General features: G+C 37.6%; 2 protein-coding genes across 2 annotated transcripts; one reads left to right on the top strand and one right to left on the bottom strand.

Annotated features, from left to right (window-relative positions):
- Window positions 1–10,994: 10,994 nt before the first annotated feature.
- LOC140335680 (SRSF protein kinase 1-like) lies at window positions 10,995–15,364 on the bottom strand. The gene has a single exon (XM_072418497.1). The coding sequence runs from the start codon at window positions 15,311–15,313 to the stop codon at window positions 13,508–13,510; it is 1,806 nt and encodes a 601-aa protein (XP_072274598.1). The 5' UTR covers window positions 15,314–15,364; the 3' UTR covers window positions 10,995–13,507.
- Window positions 15,365–15,481: 117 nt separating this feature from the next.
- On the top strand, window positions 15,482–22,929 carry TRUB2 (TruB pseudouridine synthase family member 2). Its single transcript, XM_072418498.1, has 9 exons — window positions 15,482–15,712; window positions 16,972–17,117; window positions 17,261–17,386; window positions 17,867–17,941; window positions 18,556–18,617; window positions 19,277–19,358; window positions 19,966–20,038; window positions 20,529–20,665; window positions 21,272–22,929. The coding sequence occupies exons 2-9, from the start codon at window positions 17,000–17,002 to the stop codon at window positions 21,556–21,558; spliced, it is 960 nt and encodes a 319-aa protein (XP_072274599.1). The 5' UTR covers window positions 15,482–15,712; window positions 16,972–16,999; the 3' UTR covers window positions 21,559–22,929.
- Window positions 22,930–25,918: the final 2,989 nt, after the last annotated feature.

Raw genomic sequence — 25,918 nt, forward strand, 5'->3', positions numbered from 1 at the left:
CTAATGCATTATCGACAATAGTAATGCAGATGCAGTCTCATGCTATGGGTGGCAAGGGACATGTGGCACAAATCATGCAGACTGGCTCCTCTTGGGGACACTACATGCATGTCACCACTCAAAAAATCAATGTGGATAGAATAAAGAATCGCTACTAGTGAGATTTTGGCAGGGAAAGTTAGCCAGGACTCATTGGAAATTAGCAGTACTCTAAACTGTTTTATTAGTTTAGGACTTTGTGGGTCAGAGCATTTTCATTGTGTAGCACTAGGACTAAAGTGAGATAATGTGTCACAAAAAGAGTAAAACATAACGTTTCCTGAATCTTCTTTTTTTAAAAAAAAAAAAACATTTTTTGACAGAGGATTTATGCAAGTTGAGACTTTCATTCTTGTCCCTGTGATACCATATCAAGAGATAAAAGGATATGTTTTACCTGATCCACCTTTACCTACTGTTAGTAAAAAAAAAATAATCTTTAAAAACAGAAAATGAATACTTAACCATGCAAAGAATTTGCAGAAAGTGACTCTATTTATAAAACAGGGAATCTGATATTCCCTTAATCTTCCAGGTCCATGTGTTTCAATGGCAGTAATTCATCACCACCAGGGAATGTTTGAGGTAATGTCAGATTCGCTGTTTTATAAGTAATAGTGCCTCAGTACATATGTTGCTTTTATACTGCCCTCTGAATATATCAGGGCCACACTTAAGTCCCCCTGTATTTACCAAGGTTTCCATCACTGTTTTAGACACATGAGCTATAAACAGGTTTATTATCTGACAAAATGTAGATGCTAAATATGCAAACAAGAACTCTGTAAAACTATGGATGTCTGTTATATATATTGTAGAGTGAATATTAATATTATTAATAAACCATTTTTTAAAGCACCAACATATTACGCAGCACTGTACATTAAATAGGGGTTGCAAATGACAGATACAGACCCAGAGGACCCTGCCCTAAAGAGCTTACAATCTAAAAAATGGGTATCACACTAATGCTAAGGCACAAAAAATGAATACAGGTATAGGTTACTACTATGGACAGCACTGACAAGTTTCATTCTCATTGCTTCTCTAAATATTATCCACCATTGTTGTTATTTTAACAAACTTTAGGACCATAACATGGCCGTAAATGTCAACCATGGAGGAGGTTACAAATGATATAGAAAGGCTAGCAAGCGTGGAAAGGCAAACATCCCTCTATTCCTGTTTCAGTGGCAACTTCCAAGTATTTACACTAACAAAAACCCCTCACTTGTCTATCCCTACTTTAAGAACAGAGATCACTTCTTGTAACTTACATAATGCTGTATTTATTTAATAAATTCTCATAAAAAGTTACAAAATTTTAGAGTTTGCATAAAGTGGATGTGTATGAGTACTTCAGCCACTTATATATGTGTGGCCTAGTATTAAATTATAATTATAATACTTATAATATTTAACAGAAATCACAATGTTATTACAGAAGTTTGATGAAGTGGCATGGGGCAGCTAAATAGGCTGCTTCACTATTTTTTAGTTCTAGATCAGATCAGCCTTATTTTATCTACAATATTATACATGCACAGCCATTGCAGCGGATTGATTAACGACATCGGGGGAATGCTGTACACATGTAAAATTTTTCCCCAAGATGATTCTGTACTGGGCCACAATCATCTACGTTGCTTAAGGACTGGAAATAACAGTCATTATGACATTGCACATTTGAACCTTTTATATTTCAGTAGTAACTTGGGGCCATAGAGCCAAGCACCATAATGCACTCCATAGGTAGCAGAGGACAGTATTAGAGAGCACTGTAATAGAAAGAATATACATAAAATTAATGTAACGTCTCTGATTTTACCCTGTCTTCACACACTATTTGCTAGTGGCAATGCATGGCGCTTTGTTTGTGAAATATGGTGGCATTAAAGACAGCACTAGGCAGCAATGCATCAGCACCAGAATACACATGCTTTGTGGATGCCTTGTGATATGCCACATAAGTGGAAAAGATTGCAGGGTTAATTTTCCATGCACCACAATGAATCTGAATAATCATAATTATTCTTCTTGACTTGCAAATACACACATTTGCTGTCAGTCGATTGATTTCTGTTTTTGATGGTATATAAATAAGTGTGCAGGTTGTCATATATTCAGGGAGGCTTATAGAATGTGTTAGTGCTGAGTATAGAAAGCACTAGTCTCTTTTCAGCTATTACATCTGCTGATAACACTGCCACCACATGGTGATTTATGATATTGCAAGTCAATAAAACTGATCACAGCACATCTTTACATAGAAGTCCTGAAAGTCCTGAAAGTGAAAATTTATTATATTGATATCCATTATGCTGTATTACTAGAGGCCTAGTTTACCTGTCTGTACTAAAACCTGTTGTTATGTTACCTTAGACCACAGTGTTTATATTTTATGTCTATGTTATGTTTCTATATTTATGATTTTTAGGTGCCATCTTTATAGAAAGGTTTTATCATAAGTACAAAAAACAGAAACAGACAAAAAAATAATGAAAAGGAATGAAAACACTTGCACAAACAAAGCCAAGGATCCAGAGGTCAATTCTGTACAAGATTACCAACATGATAACATGTTTGCATAAAAACATTCTATATAACAGACATAACAACAGTACAAAGGCTTTTACTTGGGAGAGGTAACAGCATTTCTAAAGCTGCTTTTGTAGGTTTTTGTTCAGTTACACCATACTCCTATTTATACATTCTTAGGTAACAAGCTGAAACTTTCCTATCTAGTCTGAGAACATTTCTGGTAAGAATCAGAAGAGTAAAAAAAGTGAGAAAAAAAGGTAAAAAAAGGAAAGGGGGGACAAAACATAAAATAAATATATAGGGGGAAAAGAGATTCAACAACAAATAGACGGTAGGGTTGATTTCTTCACTTGCCTGACATTTTCAGAGCATCACTTTAATCACATTTCCAATTAGGTATTTGCAGAACAATACTGGTTCTATTCGGACCAAATCACTTGGTGCTTATCCAGGCGGTCCTTTATCCTGGCCGTCAGTATTTCAATAAGCCTAATGTCTTCCATGTGCTTATATAAATCTAGTCCCATAGGAGGGGACGTTGTTTTCCAATGCAATGTTATGAGGCAGCTAGCCACGGTTAGTAAATGAGCTATCATTTTAGTTTGAATTTAGGTAAGCCCTTTAATTGGGAGACCCATTAGATGTGGTAGCGGGTCCCTATGTAGTACAGAGAAGATTCTGATTGCCTCATGTAGGAAGTCCATGAAGGGTGGTAGGCTGATGTCTAAATAAAATCATAAAGTAAGACCATTCTATCTTGGTTAGGTTATAGTAAGTCTGAGTCTCAAACCCGATGTGTTTCGCAAATTTGCTTCCTCGGGGGAAATTGAAACTTACATTGCTTAATTCTGGTCTTGGTATCTTTTAAAATTTTCAAAGCTGATTAGATTTCGTCCTTGTTTCTTTAGAGTGATTGTAGGTCCTATTTAACTAAATATGTGATTTAATGTTCCATTGGTGAAGTTTGAGATGATTGGAGTTGCACTGAAAGGATAACTTAGGCAAAAAATTAATACTTTCTGAATATTATGAGGTATAGTGAGGCTTTTCGGTTCCAAAGTTCTTATTGTTACATTTTAAAGTAAATGCCTAATCAGAGAATAGCCTTTAAAGAGAAGCGGGAGCCAGAGAAAGATATCCCTGGAATTCCCAATATTTATTATAATTTTTTTGGGACGTTGGTGCAAAGTGGTAAGGACGGGGTGTCTGCAGCCAGCCAGCCAAAGAGGACCTAACCAATCTATCTAATCAATATGTATCCCATCAGGCAATATGATAGACCACATAGTTGTTGGCAGAACTACAAGAAGATTGTACAGACAGACTGGTGTTTGGTAAGCTAAACAAGGACACAAACATATAAAGCTATAAAAAGTATTTTCTATATATACATTCTCCTATCAGAACAACATCTGAAAATATCTGTCCGAATAAACAATATACTTTAGGTATATTTTCTATCTTGTATATTACTTGCATGGTAATACTACGGTTTAGCCCTTTTTGTCATTAAAACGAATGGGAGTGGATGAAATCGGTTTTTGCAGGTGTTTGTCAGCAATGTGGTTGTGGACCATTTTTTGAGGTGTTACATGCACAATCACAGGACGTTCTACTGCTTCAGCTGATTCCTTCTACAAACCATAGGATATGCTAGAAAACTGCTCCACAACTGCACCTGAATGCCTGCAAAAACAAAATGCTTAAGACCCCTCCATTGACATCATAGGCACTAGGAAGAAGATAAACATGCAGTTTTACAACTCTACTCAACAAACCCTTAACACAAATTTCAAAATGAGAAAACACATTTTTGCCGTGATGAGCATGGTTGCTCAGTGGTTAGCACTCTGGCCTTTGCAGCGCTAGGTTTCAGGTTCAAATCTCGGCAGACGTTATCTGCATGGAGTTTGCAGGTTCTCCCTGTGTTTGCGTGGGTTTCCTTCCACCTTCCAAAAACATGCAGTTAGATTAATTATCTTGCTCCCAAAAGGACTGTATTAAAGATATATGACTATGGTAGGGACATTAGATTGTGAGCCCCCGTGAGGGACAGCTAGTGACTAGGGATGAGCGAGAATGCCAGTGTAAAAAACAGTGTAAAATACATGTGTACAAAAAAACTATTTTATTTGTCATTAGAGTTGATCAACCGCCTTGCAATTATCGGCCTGCAACTTGGCGGGCATAATCGGCAGGACAGGAGTCCCCATGTGTGCACAGGGAATCCCCTACGTCATTATAGTGGGACCTGCACGGACCACGCCCACTCTGCACTGTGCACAGGGAATCCCTAACATCCCTCTGGTGGGCATGTGCTGTGCCGAACCCGCTCAGACCAGGCCCACACTAACCCTGGGTAGGTGCTGAACAGTCGGCCCCTACACATTTTCACCTAACCAAATCTGGCCCTCTTTGCAAAAAGTTTGGACACCCCTGGTCAACATGAATCTGCAGCTGTTTACAGATTAACCAGCAGAGGGCACCCAATTCTACAGCAGCAGGATAACTATTTTAATGTTTTCCTATTGAGAAAAGCTCACTATACACTTTAAATTATTATTTAAAAAAAATAAAATATGGATTATTGCTCAGATCTTCATTTTCGTATAGTAAAAAAAAAGACTTTACAAATAATGCATATCTGTATTTTTCGTTAGGAAAACAAACACATTTTTAAAAAACTAGCTACTTGGTGAAACTAAGCTTCATAAGCATTTGGGAGGATCACTTTTTGGATTCTGGGTAGGTTTCACAAAAAGTGATATACTTTGCAAATGTTTGACTGGAAATACATAAATACAGTCCAACACAGAGCATCTTTTATGATTCATTTCATCAATACCCTTTTTTAATTGGAATATGGCTGTTCTGCCATGGCTCTATAGTAACCCCTCTACCAAAATCTTTTCTTCTCATGCTTCCTGTCTCCTGATTTGAGAGCTCTAGCTGTGTGATTTTGACTATATTGGAAATGTATTTCTATTTCTAACTGGGTCTGCTGTTGATGTAGGTTGAGGGTTGGCGCTTCAGTTATTTTGTAAAGAATCCTTGCAGCATACTGGGGAAAGGCTTTTCTACTCTTTCTAAAGTAAATATAGGTAACTGCTCCTATTCCCCCTTTCCCCTTCTCTTTTTTTTATGTTTACTGCTCTATTTCTAGTTTCTCCTTTCTATAGACTGATTTACCTGCTTTGCTTACCAGTGCCCCCTGTACTGGTGTGGTATTAATCTCAAATCTACCACCTACTTCAGTACTGACTACTACTTTAGATCATGTTTATTTATATTCAGGAATCCCTGGTAGCAGCAATGTGCTTTTCTGTCTCTCATTGTTTTTCTATTCATCACTAAATATGCAAAGGTCATATCTGTTACTACGTTGTACATTCTGTTTTTTTAGATTAAAACAAATAAATACATTTTAAACCATAAAAAGAAAACTTACTGCAAAACATAGCACCCCTTTTGTTTTAAAGCAACTAGAATGTATTTTGAGAACTTTTGAAAGTTTATTGGGACTTCAGCAATCCTTGGATTCTCCCTGCTTTGCTTGTGGCTAACTTACATACGGCATACAGATTCTTACATACATGACTGTTAAAACAATGTGTTCAGGGACCCCAGGTAGCTTTATATGAAAACCCCAGAGGATAAGTGTCATTACATCACCAGCAGCTATGATATGAGATACAGGATGGCTCGAGTATGGTAAAGGGGAAATACATGGTAGGCCTTTAATATGGAGAACCATAAATACAGAGTATATATATACAGAGTAAATAGAATCAAACGTCCATTTATATATTGTTAGAGAGTTGAAAGATATCATTTAAAAGGTTAAACATTATTGCTCTGTCATTTCCTTTATTGGTAGGGAAGGGAGAAGGAAGGTAAGAGATAGATCAAAGGTCATTTATTTCCAATGATAACCACCTTGCTCTCATCCACTGCTGAAAGGACTAGCACTCTCCTCTCTTCCATCCATAGGTCTTGCTCATTGAGTAGTAGTACCCACAGGAGAAACTAAATACTTTAATGGGACTTTGGAGAATGAAAAAAAAATACTATGCAATTTTAGGGTACCTTTAGAGCAGAGGTGCCCAAAAGGCTAGTCGATCACGGAGCCCTTCCTTACCCCTCCTTGCTGTGTGTCTATAGGGATGCTGGGGATGTCTTTTAGTGAATGAGAAGGCTCATGTAACAGTAGGGAGGGAGGCAGAGGGGGCAGTCTGGGGTAAGCAGTGCTGGGCAGCCAAGTCAGTTAAGGCTCAGAGTTAGGGTTCAATTACCAAGATACCTTTGTACAGATTAGGACTTCTTTTTCTTGTGCAGCACGTCATTCTCCTATGACAGGGGAACTGTAGCTTTCCTGACACTATAGTCTTGAAGTGCAATGTTCTGCCATTCAATGTCTCATTACCACCAGTCACTTCTGTGTAGTACTCGGTATATATATATAAATAAATATATGTTTAGCATTCCTATTGTTGGTACATCATTTTGACTTTGTCATTTTAAAAGTAGCTCGCGAGCAAAAAAAGTGTGGGCACCCCTGCTATAGAGAATCCTATTACTTTAATCCTAACTTCTGCCAGAAACATTGCACAGGAGGACCACAAATAAAGAGCATGCACCCCCTTGCACCTATCTGTTGTCTTTTCCTGTAAATTGCTAAAAGCACAGAAAACAAAGGCCTTATGTATAAAAGTGTATGTTGTAATAACTGTATTGTCATGTGGTCATCAATTAGAAAGACTGAACAAAAATGGTTTCTAGTGTAATATAGAGAATATGAACCACGTCTATCATTGCAAAGGCCAGTAGGTAGAGGGGAGAATGTGAGCAACACTCAGGTGGTTTACCTTACCTAAAACTGTATTGTGTGCAAGAACCCTGCAGTACTTATCAGAGTAAACACAAAGTGTTTTTTTCTCTTTATACTATACAGGATATTTGTGCTTTTAACAGCCATGCAACAATTTGCATCACTTACCAAAATGCAAATTGAGATTGTTGTCATCTATTTTTTGCATGTTTCTTCAATAGCTTAAAATACTAAAACCATGAGCTAAGTAGGAAGCAGTTTGCCAATGTCAACAGTGGCAGCCTACATATTTCTTATAAAATGTGTTTCTTAAAAAGTCTTTTTCTCCCCACCACATCCTGTGAGGCTATATAGACCATTTTTGTTTTGTGCTCATTTGTAAAAGACACCTTTATGATCTGATTATTCAGATTGTTCATACTAAGAGCTGCAGATATTTCCCTACACATAACAATATAATTTAAAGCTGAACTGTACACACTGCTGGGTTGCAAACTCCACAATCAGAATTTTTGCAGACCTGCAGATTATGACACAGATTTACCTGTGTGTATGCATCCTGCACTAAGAGGTCCTCCGCATGTCTATCTTCCCAGTGATCCTCTTCAGCCACTGGATGGAAAATGATAATATACCTCCTCCACACATATACATGTGTTTTCTCAGCATATTTTTTTTTTTTTTTTATTAAATAAAAAGCATTACATGGCTGTTGAAGGAACAGATATCTTGTATAGTATAAGGAGTATTTTCTGTTTACTCTCAGCAGCCCTCTAGAGTTCATGCACACAATAAGCTTTACTTTATTTGTAGAAAAGATGAACCACCTCTATATTGGTCACATTATCTCACTTTTCAAATGCTATATCCTCCACTTGTGCAGCCTTTTTTCCCCTTTTGCTTTAAAATCGGCTGCCCATGCACAGAGTTAATAGGCAGAATATGTACAGCATATACACAGAGCACATGGAGACCAAATGCATATAAAGCAACAAACATTATTTTTCCATACCTATACTGCTATAGGTCTATGCTAGGCAGTCGTGTTCAGTATTTTTAATATAGCACACTATATCGTCCTGGACTAATATGCTGCTCACACATCTATTTAAATGTATGCCATCAAACACTTAATGCAGCTAGGAAATGGGAACTGGTGTAATCATTGATATAAGCATGTATATCGCCCATTCAGTGAATTAAAAGAGCTCATAGTCTGGGTTTAACTAATGTAAAGCCCTTGGGCTAATTCAATAATCTTTCCAGTCAAGACTAATTGGAACTATTTAATTAAACACATTAAACAAATGGAGACTAAACCAAGGTCATTTCCAATTCTAAATCGCCGTGGCATGAATGTAAAAATGAAAGCCAAGAACATATGTATGTACTAAGCATACACCCCCCCTTTCCGATACCCACCTTATCCTAAGAGAAAACAAATGATCAGCTAGCGAAATCCCACCTAAGAAACAAAATCACACCCTACCTATTTTTATTCAGACATATGATCATTACTTAAGAAAACTAGTGTTTTCACACAGTTTTACACATTTTGAGCCAATATTGAAATATTAACATTTTAATGGAATATTAAAATTAAAAAAATTTAAAGTAATATATATTTTGAGACTTGCTCCTACAAATTTTGATTAATACACCCACACCCATGCTTGTTCTCCTCTGAAGCATGATAAGACCACATACCTTTCCTGACATATTGCCACTTTCTGCTTGTGGACTTCAGGCCATTCTATTGGAAGGAGTAGCAATATCTACGGAAAAAGATTTCACAGAGACAAAGTAAAGGCCTGTAGCTAGTCATGTTTGACATAAGATCATACATCATAAATTACTTTTACTTTATCTTTGCAAAGACCCACTCCTTAGGCTACGTTCACATGTCAGATGATTCTCGTCCTCTAAACGGCTCTGGGCTGATATCAGACGAGAATCTGACGTCTGTACAGCTTTCATCGCCCATTGTTCCGATCACCATCCTGGCAGATCCACGGACAAGGAATGATCGTAATGAAAGTGAAGAGGAGAGAGCGCAGTGGGATGCAGCTCCATCGTTCTCCCTTCTCCATAGAGCAGAATGGTACAGCACTCGTTTATTCATTGTGCAGTCTTTTGTCGTTGAAAAGGATTGTGAAAGATCCTTTCCAACAACATATATTGCACGTGTACCCAGCCTTAGCTTTTCCCACCTCTCTGTAGACTGCCATCAAGATTTAGCAGTTGTTTGGAATAGATAGCTTTAGGAGCGCATTTTAAAGGTTTCAAAAATCGCACCTTTGAAGGTGTTTGAGCCTACAGTGGGAAGCCTGGAGCTTCTCAAGATACTTCACCTCACTGTATACTTAAAAAAAAAAAAAAAAAAAACACACGTGGGATATTAGATGCTGAAGACAAATGGTTGTGCTTGCCTTGGGCGAAAAACGAATGTGTACAGCATTCCACAAGGTAGACTGATGAAGTAGTAAAATGACTGAAGAACGACCACTCTTCATTTCTAGGAAACAGAACACAGTGGATGCCACTCTGTTATCTCCTCTCCCCTTTTCATAGAACAGAACAGCCCTATGTGTACAGCACTCATTCATTTTATGTCCCTGGAAATCATCAAGATTGTTTCCAGCAGCAATCCTCTAATGTCTGAACTCCAAAACTCCTTCAAGTTCATTTATAAAGGATGGAGTTGATGGTTAATCAGTGTTCTCCCCATCCCCTTTTAGCTGGGCGGACCACCCAGCACATTTCAATAACCAGCCGGCTGTTTTTGGGTGGTTACTGAATAGCTGAAACACAATACAAGGACTGCCACCCGCCTACTATTTCTGCCCACCCAGCTTAAAAAAATTTCTGGGTTCAACACTGGTTAATCATTATTACATGTTGATTTGATGAAGTACCGTATTTTTCGGACCATTAGACGCTCCGGACTATTTTCCCCCCACTTTAGGGGGAAAAAAAGTGCGTCTTATGGTCCAAAAAATACGGTAATTATTTTTCTTTGCACGCTGTTGTAAGGTTTATGGTGTAGTATATTTTTTTTCAAATCACTTGAGGAATAGGATATAGAAGCCTGTAGATTGTAAATTGTATCACTGTCATTTAAAACCCATATTGATTGTACAGCACTATGTAATATATTGGTGCTATATAAATCCTGTTTATTATTAATAATATTAGAACAGTATCACTAAACACTTTAGGGAACACATATACAACAAATGCAGTAATACTGTAGATTAATTTTAGTAGTACACAAGTATATTTATGGTTTTCCTTTATTCACTAATTTTTCATAGGAATGCAATATTTGTCACCAAGTTGTCGCTCTGGGTTAATTTTTCCTCATTTTAAATCCCTAAAGTTTTAATAAGGTATTTTTTGACTGACTTGGATTTTTTGTTGGCTGTTGGGGGGATTTTTTCAGCACTGTGACAATAAGCATCAGAACATATAGACCTATAAAAAGTAAACTGCCCAGCAAAGATGATAAAATCACTTAGTGTTTTTATAGACTTTAAAGTTTTCTTCAGTGCATCATAAAGAATAAATTCACCTGTATTAATCAAAATTCTGATGTCAAACCTTTATTGAAAAGTAAGTAAACATAATTTTCAGAATTGCACCATATATCGCTTTCCTAAATACAATAGGAGTTGTGTAACCTTTACAATTTCTGTCATTTTCAAAGATGCAAAATGGGAAAAAAAGGATCGATATTGATTTGATCACAATATTGAAGCAACCATACATTAACAGCATTAAAATGAACATTCAGATTTTTGCAATTGACTGGTAAAAGTTTTACATAATCCGTGGCGGATACATTCTAAATAATTTGCAACCTTTGACTTCTGCTGGGTGTAAAGCCTCAGATTCTGTGTTGTGCACCTTACTCCTTCATAGTAAGCAGGTTATAGGGGACAAGCAAACATAGCCCAACATGGCAGCAGCAGCATTAACCCCCACCAAATATCAGACTATTCAAGTTTGGGCAAAGCTCTGGCACTTCCTGATACTGAAAGTTTGCCTGCACCCTCACACATTCCTGTTTGCCACTAAGGCAGTCTATCATCATAAAGGAACCAATAGGAAAGTGTACAAGGGTACAGGTACCCAACTCACTGCAACAACAATAATACATTTTACCTATTCACAACGCCCTGGCATTCAGGTGTAGATGGAGCAATGAGAGCCCCTTCCGGTATGTTTAGGCTTAGAGATCCCTAAACAAAAACCCTGGACAGGTTCATCATATTTAACTGTCAGCAATACTTGCAACCTGAAGTGTCTCACCCAGCAAAACAGAGCTCCACAGAAGCACCTGGAACTCTCCAGGGTTTTTAAAGGGTTGATGTTGTGCTGAGGACAAGTGCCGGATAATGTTACAGTTAAACTGAGTTGAGTGGGGAGCACAACCCCCTTTACATAATAGATCCTATGCCTGATGTCACATGCTGTGGATTTTTATTTTGTCCTTCACCATCTGTCAAAATGTTAAACATGTATTAGAAGGTGTACATACGCAACACTTGTCTGATGGCAACACTTGACAAGTGCACGGAATGCATAACTCACTGGGGATTACAATCGTAATTTTAAATGAAAATATACAAGTCATCCTTATGTGCAACCTTAAACTACAATTCTTTTTATTCTAGGAAAAACAAAAAATTATTAAATGATGCAGAAATACATCATGTTAACCAATGCTTAAAAAATATTATGATATATCTGACAATCTAAACTTCCAAAATTATTATATATAAAATAATGAACCAAGAATGTTTTATGGCCACTGAAATAAAGAAAGCAGTGCTATAAGGAAAATGGAAGCAACCATTGCCAACTTTCTAAAAATTCTAATTTCCTGGCTCTCGGAGTATAGTACCTAGAGGCACCGAGCCAGAAAAAGTAAAGCCAAACTGTATTTTTGTAGTTTCAGAGAGAGTGATGGGGAAATAAAACCTGAAGCTTTTTTGCAGTCCCTGCTGGGGAAATTTACCTTTATTCTTGGTGCCTACTGTCACAGAAATACTTGCCTTGGAGTAACTACTGTTGCATGATTCAATTATGGCTTTTCATATAAAAAGCTAAACTTGAATCCTCCCTTTCAGCACGAAGGTATAATTAAAGGCTGAATCACAAAACCAGTCACCGCAGCATCCCACAGGTTCTCCAAGACAGTCATCATAGGGAAATGTATTTCTTTTTAGATCTAATTTATAAAAGTCCTTTAATGATAAATGTACACTATGGTGATGGCATATATAGTACTTTTGCTTCTCTACCAATCATTTACATTTTTACCACAGTCATAAATTAGTAAAAATACTGTGTGATGGGCACAATAAAAAAGTAACAATGATGCTACACTAAATCCCTAGATGAACAAAAATATTTGCTTTAGAAATCCAATCACAGTTATGGAATAGAAATAACAAAACAAACAAACCTCCAAACAAAAGACATAGAAAGCTGAAAACATTAACTGAATTATATTGTCATCTGCTGATTTTAATCCCTGTGGTATCATCATACATACTACAGATATTGTTCTAAAACATTCACTTCTATTGGGAATAGGATCACATGGTACATATTTACATTTTCTTCTGTTGGAAATATGTATATCTGGATATAATAATATATGAAAAACATGTTATAAAAATGGGAAGAACTCTTAAAAGCCAAGTCTGTGGTGCTCTAATAACTGGAATTAACTACCAAAATGCTGAGGAGTGTTATTAATAGCAAATCTTAAATAATACATCTCTGGGACAAGAAAGAAATCTATTGTTTTAACATATCCTTCAGTCATTTTGATAAATTAAACCCAGGATCTGTATTATACATAGGAGAAAGTAATCAATTTTCAGCTAATAAGGAAAAATCAAACCCTACATTTTACTGTCCCCTTTACCATGGTAATATTTATAACAGACCAACAAAGATCCCAGGAAAATAGCTTTACTTCTGCCCATAACTTTAATGAGCCATTCTGGCTATTGTTTGAAGAGTAGCCCTTGTCTTAACTAAACATGAAACATACAGAATGGCTTTGACATGTGGTCACATCTTCCCTTAGGACTGAAGCCATGGGTGACGGAGGCACTGGGCAGCTGTAGCCCGTTTCTCAGGAACAAGTTCTAACATGGGAATCAAGAAGTCTGTAAATGAAGTGGCATCTTCTTCAGACCACTCATATTTTTCTCTGAGTACATCAGCAAGACCCCAAGGCTTTAGCTTTGAAATATGCTTGAGGTCTCCTTTCTTTGTAAAGAAATCCTTAGAATATTTTCCAGCTGCAATAAGCTTGCGTGGGACCTGACCCAACAGTTCAATGATCAGAGCGATGTGATCTTCATCGCGAGAATAATCCTCACCAGACTGAGGTTCAAACAGATAATCTCCTGTTGCCAACTCGAAAGCCATGCATGCTGTGCTCCAGATATCTGCCGGTGTACTGTATCCATAACCGATAAGAACTTCGAGTGATCGATATTGTCTTGTCTGAATGTCCTCTGTAAAATGCTTTTGCACCCAGCAAGCATTTCCCAGGTCTGCAACTTTAACTTTTATTTTATCCGCATTCTGAGGATCAAGAGGATTTACGAGAAAGTCTGATGCGGTCATTTTCTCGTCCATGTCTTCCGTTTTGGTAGATGCTCGCTCTTCTTGGGTCACCTCACTACTTTGCTGTAGGGCTGGCTCCTCCGCATCACTTTGATCGAGCGGCTGATCCTCAGATTGCTGATTTATTATCTCATCACTTAAAATGGTTTCAGGACCTTCATCGGGGCTGCATTTTAATGAAGAAGCAGCAGAATCTGAATGATCTCCACTGGGAAGGATTAAACTTGAGGACAAAGTGTTAGAATTACTTTGCGAGTCACTCTCATCTGGTGATGTTTCATAAGGTAACCCGTTACTGGTCACTTCTGGTCCTTCATAAGGTTCTAACTTCACCTCATTCTCCTGGAGCTGCGGACCGCCGTCTTCTTCCTCTTCCACATCCATTCCTACAATCTCTTGTACCCGCTTCTCTAACAGTTCTGCCTGACGTTTTTGCTTCTTCTTAAGTTTCTTTTTTTTATTTTTTGATAGCTTCACGGCAGGTTTGGGCTGGGGCGCTGTACTCACCACGGATCCAGAAGGTGGAGGTCCACCTGAGCGCAGCCACTGAGTGGCGTCGGAGGCCAGACGGCGTATGTAGGCATCATTGACGCACAGCAATATATTCTCGGGCTTGAGGTCGGTGTGGATCATCTTACATTTGGTGTGCAGGTAGTCCAGGCCTTGGAGGACCTGTCGGATGATGCTTTTCACACAGGGCAGCGGCAGTCCCTGGTAGTTGGATTTGATGATCCATTTCAGCAAGTGATGGCCCAGCACCTCGAACACCATGCAGATGTGGGTGCCATTGGCTCCGGCAATTTTGAAGTCATCGAGGAGCTGGACCACCCTTTGGTTGCCGGGGTCATTGGGGTCGGTGTCCCGGACAGCTCGGAGCAGCTTGATCTCATCCTGGGCGGTCTCCGTGTAATGCTCCGCACTCTTAACCACTTTCAAGGCCACAAAGTGTTTGGCCTGGAGGTCCCAGCACAGCCACACGGTGGAGAAGTGTCCCCAGCCCAGCTTCCTGATAACATGGTACCGGTTATGGAAGAGATCCCCGATCTTCACATGGTGGTATCCCCCCTTACAGTAATCATTGGGGTCTTCCTGCTCCTCGTCATCAGAGCCCAGCATTTCCTCCTCATCTTCCTGGGGCTCGTCTGACTGTGGCTCGGGGACAGAGCTGCGCGGTGCCGGCTCTGGCTTCTTGGCGCCTTTCTTTCCCTTCACCCGCTTCTTACGAGCTTGGAGCGCCAGCACTTTCCTCTCCATAGCTAACCGGTAGCAGAAACAGACATGCGCCGTGACCCGCGCGCTGCTACAACTTTCCAACTTCCGCCCCACGGCCGCCCTACGCTGCAGCCACGCCCCCTAAAGATACGTAGCTACTAAAATCTGTGATTGGTGAAGAGCATGTCAGGTGGTGTGAGGGAGAGTAAAATGACAGATGTAGCTCACATTCCACAACCAATATGGCAGCTTGTCATACCCAGTACTTACCCCTATGTAATACGATACACGGAACATCTATAGTATAACACGAGGCGCTGTCTGTCCGCCGCCATCTTTGTACTCCCAGAGAACCGGAAGCACGTGGGCTCAGAGGAAGCAGACAGGGAGCAAAGTCACCCAACTGGCTGCTCGGTGAGGAATATTTGATCCAGGAGTGCAGTAAGTGTTTATTGTATGGCTGGGTGACATGAATAGTTTTCTATGTTAGTCTTTCTTATGGTCAGCTGCTGACATCACCCCAGGGCCACATGTAATGGTCAGTATATGTAATGAGAGATAGAAACGTGATATTATTATTATAAATATTAAAAAGAAACAGGATTTATATAGCGCCAACATATTACACAGCACTGTACATTAAATCAGATATACATGTTATATGAGGAAAACAAAGATCCTTCTACTATCCCATTACATTCCAGTGCCCCCAATTTAGATTGCCAAAGGGGTCACCTTCGGGGCACCTATAGGGGACAGGATGTCACGTGGTGTGTGGGGTGTCTATGGATCCCATGTGTATCAAACATTAAAATATGTACAAACACGCCATGATTGGCTCCTGAGATGGACCATCCTGAGTTTGGGTAAAAAGCTAGCATGCACATATTGGTACATGTGCATTCTGCCTGCTGCAGTGGATCACTAACCAACCACACATAGGTGACTGCTGTCATTTTCAATGGCAGAGGATACAGTAGAGGCCCCCTGTCATCCTCCCTTATTCCCTCTCCATAGAACTTAGTGGTACTGTGTGTACAGCAATCATTTGCTTTACTATCGCTGGAAACATCCAGGGAAGATCACTTCCAGTGACACCAATGTAATGACTGTATGCTGCTTAAACCTCTCTAGTTATCTACAAATAATGGTGTCAAATCGCAATCACTGTCATATTTTAGATTTGTATACCAGAACATGTTTAGGCCATATTACCAGTGGATGTATAGGCAAAACATTTTCTGATTCGGATGGAAAAGAAAAGGGTTAAAGTCCTTTTCAGTTTGTGTGAAATTTCCCTTAACTTCCTGTCCTGGAGGCTCAACAGGAAATGAAAGGAATTCTCTACAAGGTGAAGGGTAGTCCGTGCATAGAGAGTTGTCCTGATGATGGCTCCAAAAGTTTGAATTTCCAATTCCACCTTCTGTTTTGTGGCAGTGATCACCGGGACAACTAAAGAGGGTGAATCTATCTGGGACACAGGCGGCAAGGACCTTTGTCTCATCTCCATACAAATATCAGAGAGGATTTTGGCTGTAGATACATTTATATAAAGCTCAGGGTTTCCTCCCCACCAGACCTGAATAAACAAATGATTGAAGATGCTGTTTATATACATTACTGGTTTGAGAATTGTATTACTCATATGCATAAAGTTAGCTTCTTCTTGACATAAACAATGATTGTTTTTTTCTTTTCAGTAATATCATTTTATGTAAACAATCAGCCATGGCACATTCTGCCTCCTCTGTTTTTCGTACATTACATGGGCTTTTCTGTGTGTATAAGCCCCCCGGTGTAATCTGGAATACTGTGCGTGACACACTGGAGATGAAGTTGCTAAAAGGTATGTATACTTTGTTGGTAGCACCTCCAAAAAAAACTTTTTATTTTGAAAAATATTATTTCATACTTTTTTAAATAAAAGCACTGTTTTTGCATAATTTGCTAGTAATAATAGTTTAATAAACTTTTGCTTGTTTTTTTCAGAATTGAATGCCCTCCATTCATCTCAGCAAAAGATACTCTTCCTCCCAGAAAGCAGTGAAGGCTGCAGTAGGCTGGAACTTACTAAGGTGGTCACATCTGTCCCATCTTTGGTTAAACACGAGTTGGGTTAGTATTTGTCAATGTTTCCTATAAGGCAATGATAATGTTTATCTAATTCTTTTTTAGGATTTCTTTTTACTATAAGTATACAAATTTTGTTTTACAAATAAACATTTATTTAACTAGACAACTCCCAAGGCACTATTACGCTAAAGCTACCTCACCACTATAGCAGCCTCTAAACACTGCAAGATGTATAGGCCTAAAATACTGATATGCTATAATTATAAATAAATATTATAATAAAGCTCTCCAAGGCTGAAGAGGATACACTTTCATTAGTAAATCTGGGTGATCAATTCATAAGTTATTTGCTAGGTATTAGCAATTGTTTTCAATCCTGGATCACTCAGCTTTACTGATGAAAGTGTATCCTCTCCAGCCTTATTGGGCTTTAATAATTCAGGCCCATTTTATACACACACTCACACATGCAAAACTTATTTTCTCTGAGATACTATGTCTTATATTTTGATGATTTCACAGTTAAAGGACCAGCCTTCACTTTCCAGAACATTGGAGCAGGACACAGACTGGACAAGATGTCATCTGGAGTCATGGGTAAGTTACAAATTTTACTGATTAATGTCTAATATAGGCAATATTCCTAAAGTGGAATTTTAAGCAAACACACCGCCTATATGGTTACTGTTCTGTCTGCTTTTTTTTTGTAATATTTCTAGGGTCTAATTATCTCTTTTCTGTGCAATATTTTAAAGCAGCAGCACAGTTCAGAATAGTGCAGAAGATGTTGGGTACTAGTTAAAATAAATTACACCATGGCAAACCAGCACTCATCATTGCCACACATTACTTCAGTGTAACTGTATGACTCCAGCCTAGGCAAAGTTTAGTGTGCAGGGTTGTTTAGTTTTTTTTTTAATACATAAGGGTCATTTTATTTGTCTATAAGCACATTCCAAAAATCTCATACGGCCCTTGTGTCCCAGGATATTGCACCTGGTATATGTTGAGTGGTAAGGTTATCATCTTACCTTTTGAGCTTGAAGATGAGCTTTAATATAATATTTGGAAGCTGATTGGTTGCTATGGAATTTTTCCAGATGTTTTTTTCATCCCAACTATTGTTACTTGTCTAAGTTCACCTGCAACAACTTGCTACACCATGATAATCTTTTGTACTACACTGACTTTTTTTTTTTAATGCTCTGCAGTGTTTGGACTTGGAAAAGGAGCCAAGTTTCTCGCAGCGATGGATAGCAATCATTATACCAGGGTATGTCTATAACATGCTGATATTAAAACTATATGTATAACCAATTTTATTTTTGGGTTTGGTAAGGGAGAAGGAAAAGGCTAAAACTCCTGCCCGTTTATTCATTTTATCTCTGTCCTTTCATGGATATTTACTAATCTGAGAGCTAATCTGTAAAAAGGTAGAAGCTTGCCCCTCCTAGGCCATTGTCACCAGAACATGTCTCATTGGACCATTTAGGGCTATTTCAAGCTTGTAGTGAGACACATTTTTCTGCCACAGGCTTAACTGTGGTCCCAACCTCTCCTGATCAAGTGAATTGGAGAGGTTGGGACTCCTTTTCACATGCAGCAAACTGGGACTCCAAACCAAGCATTTTGACACTGTGGGTCTGAAAGCACCTTTACTCTAAGTTATTGTTCTGGTGGCAACTGTAACATTTTGGGATTTCTGTGACTTTCTGTGCTCGGGAAAATTTGTGACTAGGACAAAAAAAAATGATGAGTCAACTTAGTTGGGACACAGACAGCAATGAACATTTGTCAGGGGTTCTAATCTTTCTCTGTACTATCTAAACAAAAGAAAACCAATACAAATGTTTTCTCTATACATAAACTATACACATTGGACACTTACACTATAGCATGTTTTTTTTCTACATATTTTCATCTTCTGAAAAGGATTACACAGTTTGTGGTACATTTGGCAAAGCTACTGACGATTTTTCAGATACTGGAAAAGTGATTGAGAAGACAACATTTGGTGAGTAAATACATTTTAAATCCTTAACAATTTCCAACAGTTCACCCAGGGCTGTACTTTTGTTTGTCAAGCAATGAATCTTTATAGTTTTGAGTTTTAGAAAACTGTAAAGCAGATAGAAGTAGGTATTTTGTTACTTAACCATTTGACTGTCACTGACATGTACCACACATCATGGCATTTATTAAGAGTGGGGGGTGGTTAAAATATAAGTTTTTATGCATGTCTGTGTATTTCTGTCCTGTATAAACATGCAGTCTCCTTTATTGTCCTGGTATCATTGGGCAGGGACTGAGCTTACTTCCCCATCGGCAACACAGACTAATTATGCTGGGTTTGGGCAAAAAAATAATTGGTTGGAAAACGACATGTATACACAAAATAGGGCATAGGTGATAACACGAATACACGCATTTGTTCTGTTACATGTGTCCCAGTTGGGGATATTCACCCCCCTTACTAGTACTGATGATTATTTTTACCAAAACAGAAGATAAAGGGGCAATACAACATTCTTGATTTGTCAAGAGATCAACAGATGAGAAGTCTGGTAATGGTGACACAAAGGTAATCATGTTGGTGTCCCTGTTTTATTTATTTTTTACAGATCATATTAGCAGGGACAAATTTGAACGTGTGCTTGCCATGATTCAAGGAGTAAATCAAAAGTCTTTGATAATGTAGGTATCTTTGGAATTTTGGGTGGATAGTATGTAGTTTTATTGATTTGTTTCACACAGCACAATTATGTCCAATGTTTACAACCACCCTTATCTATATGCATCATTTTTTATTTACTAACTTTTCAAATTTTACAAATTTTATTTACTATTTGTAACTATATTACAATGCAAGAAGCAATTATTGTTTTACACCGCCAGTAGTAGGCGTCCTTGTGGCTATGATCCCAGTGCTTTACACTGGCTCTGTAAAATTGTTGAGTAAATATTATCCCACCCATGTCATTTAAATGTCATATGGTACATTAAAGTCACTACCATATAACAGTTCAAAGGCAATGAAATCCAGTGACAACTTAACAAACAATGTCAGCTTCTAAATAAATGTATATTTGAATACTTTTGTCAGTGTATACTAATACAAAATGAATACTAACTGGTACAAGTAAAACCAATAACGCTTCTTGCTTTTATGGATAATATTTCACAGGCACAGTCAGGTGGATCTGAAAAGTCAGGAAGCATATGAATTGGCAGTACAAGGCCAGCTCCGTCCCAAGGTGAAAAGTCCTCCACTTATACTGGCAGTCCATTGTTTGGAATTTTCTCCACCTGACTTTACTCTAGGTATGGTTTACAATACAAAATTAAATAAATACAATAGCAAATCTATACATAGATGTGTTACATTTAGTAGTGTATATGTCATTTTTTTACATTGTTTATGTACTTGGAGTACCCTCTTGTCAACCACCCAGTATTTGACTACCTAATTAGGTTTTACAGATCACTGCACTTATATGGGTCATTGGCATTATCAACTCCAACAAGTGCAAAGGACTGTAGGCATAGTAATAGACATTACAGCATAGTAGCCATCCAGTCTTGGCCCTTGGTATACTGTATTGGTATTCCAGCAATCTCTGTTTTAGGCTTATAACTATCTTAAATATGAGCTTTGTTGATAGGACAAGTCTTTCATTTGTGCAAGACTGTGATCAATCAAAAATGTTTTTCTGTGGTAGGTTTTACTGGCTGAACTGTGTTGCATATTTAAAAAATATACTCTTGTATTTGTCATAATTTCTGTACATAATTCTGTCAGTCCAATTACCTAATGCATAATTACATTCAGAACAGTCACTACAAGCTACAGTTTAAAAGTAAACTGTTATGTGTTATCTATGTGTATGGGTGCTGATGCAACAAAATACTTGTGTTTTCTTTTTACAGAAATCCGATGTATGCATGAGACTCAAAAGTATCTCCGCAAACTAATCCATGAGATTGGACTGGAGCTCAAATCCACTGCAGTCTGCACTAAGGTGCGTCGTACGCGGGACGGTCCTTTTACTTTAGACTGTGCGTTGACTCGCTCACATTGGGATCTGGATAGTGTGGCCAAAGCAATCAAAGAATGCCAACCTAAATATACAGAAATTCTGAAAGAAAACATGGACATGACCCGAAATTCTGAGGAGCTAGCTTTCGGTACAGATAGAAGGACTCAGTTAAGCTAAGACAGTTCAGAGTTGTAAAGTATATCTTTAGGAAAATGGCTGAACATTAGCTGAAGACAAATATTTACATTTTGACCTGTGAAAAGATTAGAAAAGTTACTCTAATGCATGCAGAAAGGCCTGTGTGCCACACACCTGCCATATTGCACAGGTAGGAAAAACAGTATACTACTTCGTGACAAAACTGCCTGTTCAAATTACAAAGTTAAAAATCTGTGTGTTACATACGGGATAGGGACTATAGGTTTGTTCTTAAGTTGAATTTGTATGTATAAGTCGGAACAGGTACATATTTCAAATAAATACAATTAGGACAGATGTTTGTCTCAACATATTATTAGGTAGCATGGTTTCAGTTACTGTATGAAATCCTCACTGTGAGTTAATCAACAAAGCAAGAAAAAAAACTTTATGGAGCCTAGACATTCATTACCTGGAGCAAGCTGTGCTTTATTATGCAAAAGGAAACCACTGCAGAGTTTGTCTTGGTCATTAAAGAGTTACAGGATGTTGCTCAGCTGTGTGCAAGCTGACCCCCCCCCCCATCAAGCCTCTGTCCAGCACACAATCTAGGAGTTATCAGTATGTTGGATGTCGGGGACTACCTGTTTTAAACCTTTTGTCTGTAGTTCATAAATGTTATTGTACATTGTAAATTTTTTTGTATATAATTTACTGTATATTCTCATGTGTTTCTACAAATGTTTCTTCTCCAAATTAGGATAAAAAAAATGTGATATATATTTAAAAGGTTTTGCAAATTTCTAAATACATTGTCACTTTTTATTTGCAAGGTCACTTCTCTAATCCAACCTGAGGGTGCTCACAAGTAGGTTTGACACCTCCTCTTGATTTATACATTTCTATGTAGCACTGGGCAAAGACTTCTCAAGTCGTCGTGAGTTTAAAAAAAAAAAAAAAAAATGTCACTACAAAAATTATTTATGTGGGAGAGTAACTCACACCCTCAGAGAATTTTGGATCCAAGGAAAACCCTTCATGAGAGAGACACCAAGCCATTAAATCTTGTAATTCGTAAAACCAAGGAACAAGATTGCAAATAAGGATTTCTGACTTTACAGATATGCATAGTTGTTTCATGTAAATAAATCCAGTCTTACTGAATCCAGTTGGTCACTACGGGCAAGATAACTAATATCTTTAAAAGGGGATTGGGAAAGCCAGAACTCATACTAAGGAAATAATTGGACTATGCTATCAAATGAAAATGATTTTTGTCCCAGAAGGACATCATTGCTGTTTCAGGTTAACTATCACATGTGGCTAACAGATTATAGATACTGTATTTGGATGCAGAGTCATATTCTTTCAAACTGTGTGCATTAGGAAAGAGTGCAAAGCAGAAATCATTGTGTTAGATTTCACTTGCTAAAGCCTCTAGGTTCAGATTAGTAATAGTTAACCCGGGCCCCATGCCAGTTTTTTAGACCATGGATAAAATAGTAAGTAGAAAATCCAGAGACGCACAAAAACAATATTTTCTTCCGGGGCAGTTGAAATAGTTAGGTAAGAATGTAAGGCCTAGCACACATGAACAGATTTATTTTTTAATGTTGCATTTGACCAACTGATTTACTGACTGGTAACTGCTTGCTCTGTCCTTTGATTGATGGGGGTAGGAGGAACCACAGGACCATGCTGCTTCAAATCAGTCTTGATTGAGTGCTCTTAAAACATGATTGGCGCATATTCAAACAATATTTATCAACCATATTATTTGATCGGAGTTGTGTGTATTAGGAATTAGATGGAAATTGTAGAATTTTGAAAATTGAATCTGGAGGTCTTAGAAGTTGTTTAGCAGTGTTATGGGTATTATCATGAAACACCAACTAAATAAATTATATAATCCAAAATGGTAATTGTATCAAGCTAAAACTTCCTGTGTTTGTAAAAAAAAGGGACCCCAGCTACCTAAAATTAAAATCTTAATCTGATATCCTGTTTATTTTTCTATCCTACTCTTAAAAGTAAAAAAAATGTAGTATGTATTTTTTTTCTAGGTTGGTAATTCCATACCTTGCTTTTATAATTTATATTTTCCTTTGTCCCCTGAGTAGTTTTAGTGACTATTAAGTAGAGGCTTCCTGTGCCAAGTGTGGACCCCAGAAGTTCTTTTTTGCCAACATCATTTATGCCTTCAATTAACAAATAGCAACAGGAATCAAGACCTGAAGAGAAGCTGTATTACATACTTGAAGCCTTATACAACACAGCCTAATTTTATACCTTAACCTTAAAGTTTAAGAAATCATTTAAAAATTAATAATAAATATTTGAGACCCAATGGTTGACATGTTCAATCCTCAATGATGAAATACAAATAATTTGTAATATAAAAGAACTGTAGGTAGATGGTGTTTTCAATATGCAAGGTCTTACATCACATGTACATTACATTACAGTTGGTGGTAGATCTAAAGGTCCCAAAGTCATATTGTATAGTGTTTTGTAAGCTTAACATACCACAACAGAGCACTTTCAATAAGTGGCAGCTGTTTTCAGATGGGTCTAATGAGATCCTGCTTCTTGTTTTATAGTTATGTGAGTTGGGTCTTATGTGATATATAATGGTAAAATGTTAAATAAATTATGGAGGATGATAAAAAGGTAAATACATTTCTGGGGAGGGTTGAAATCTGGAAAAAAATACAGGATAAGATGGGGTGAATATCTAATTAATAGCAATAAGTACAGACAGAAAGTGGAGGTAAAAAGAAAACATCAGAAACTCCAGCATATTGCAGAAACCTGCCTGCAGGGTTATGGAATAACATTTCCACACTAGTATAATTAGAGTTATAAGCGAAGGATTTAAAATGTGCCAACTACAGTGGAAAACACATTAATATTTAAGTAAAAACTATATTTCTAATATATCTAAATGTTGATTTGGAAAGAAAATGTCCTGAGGAAATAAATAAAAATAAGAAGTAAAAATAAAATACAAAACAGCTATCGGCTTACATACTGAGAATATCTGTAAGTGAATGCGTGTAAAATGTAAATCAGTAGAAAGCAGACAGCCATACAAAATGTGCCCTACAGAGATACATTTTTCTATAATGAAAGACTCTAAAATAACATAATAATTATAGTGGCATAATTACATGTATATGAATAGAGAGAAGTAAAAAATGTATTTCTAATGTTCACTAAACTTTATCTGCTTCCATAGATGAAGTCCATTGTAAGAAACAGACAAATTACCTGAAAGAGGAATAGTGCACCAGAATATGGACTTTAACGCACCTACATTTAACCAGCTCGTACTGCCTTCTGTAGCTGCAGCACCAGGTAGAGAAATTCATAATGTTAGCAAACAGCAGGAGTTCCAAGAATATAGAAACTGACTAAAAAACATGTCTCTGTTGAGATTTTTAAACCAGAAATAAACCTTTTTAAATTGTTGCGATCAGGCAGGTCCCTGTGTTTGCAGAAAGTAATTTTACCTACCTGATCACAATTATTTTAAAAGACATTCACCTCTCCTCGTTCAATTGCACCATCACACCGTCTACTTCCAGGAGTTAGATATTTTGCCATCTTGACTGGCTGGACTGGAATGATGAAATTCCCTTGCATGGGAATTATTCATTCCTGGCAGCCCCAGGGGAATGAGCTCCCACTCACATACACAGCTCAGTGTACCTAAAAAAAAAAAAAGGAATTGAGAACAGGCAGGTAATAATGATTTAATGCAGAAGGAACATCATGTGTCCACCTGCCTGTTTGCAATTTTTAATTATAAAACTATAGTATAGTCAGCATAACATGGTATGGTAAATTATGATTTATCCCACAAGTCCTGCAGCTATAGAAGTCAGTGAGACCTTGTTTAAAGCTATTTTATTGCTTGTTAAGTAAATGACTCAAGTGGACACAGTTGCAAGTTTAAGGAAAATAGACCTTTACAATGAACAAGCTAGAGAATAAAATAAAGAAGCCTTGTGTAAAAGATATTGTTATCGCCATGTTTTCAGAGGCCTATTTGGAAATAAAATCATTGACATTGTTACTGACAGATTATAAGTACAAAATATTTTCAGTTGATTGCAAAAATGCCTAAGAATACTGCGTATGAGTCATTGTTCAATATTTTAATTACTGACATATTGTTTGTAATAAATGGACTGATATATTGTGAATAAATGGTATTAGGATGATGTGATTGTCCTTGCTGAATTCTCTGTACCTCTAGCAAGTGCTGCAGTCCTTTCCTTGACTCACTTTCTGTGCAGCTTCCTAAAGACCGGTAGCCAAATTATGTGCCTTATTGGACCCTATATAGTCATTCTTATTATTATTACTACACAGTATTTCTATAGTGCTAACATAT

Source organism: Pyxicephalus adspersus, chromosome 7 (assembly GCF_032062135.1).
Source record: "Pyxicephalus adspersus chromosome 7, UCB_Pads_2.0, whole genome shotgun sequence".
Taxonomy (NCBI): Eukaryota; Metazoa; Chordata; class Amphibia; order Anura; family Pyxicephalidae; genus Pyxicephalus; species Pyxicephalus adspersus.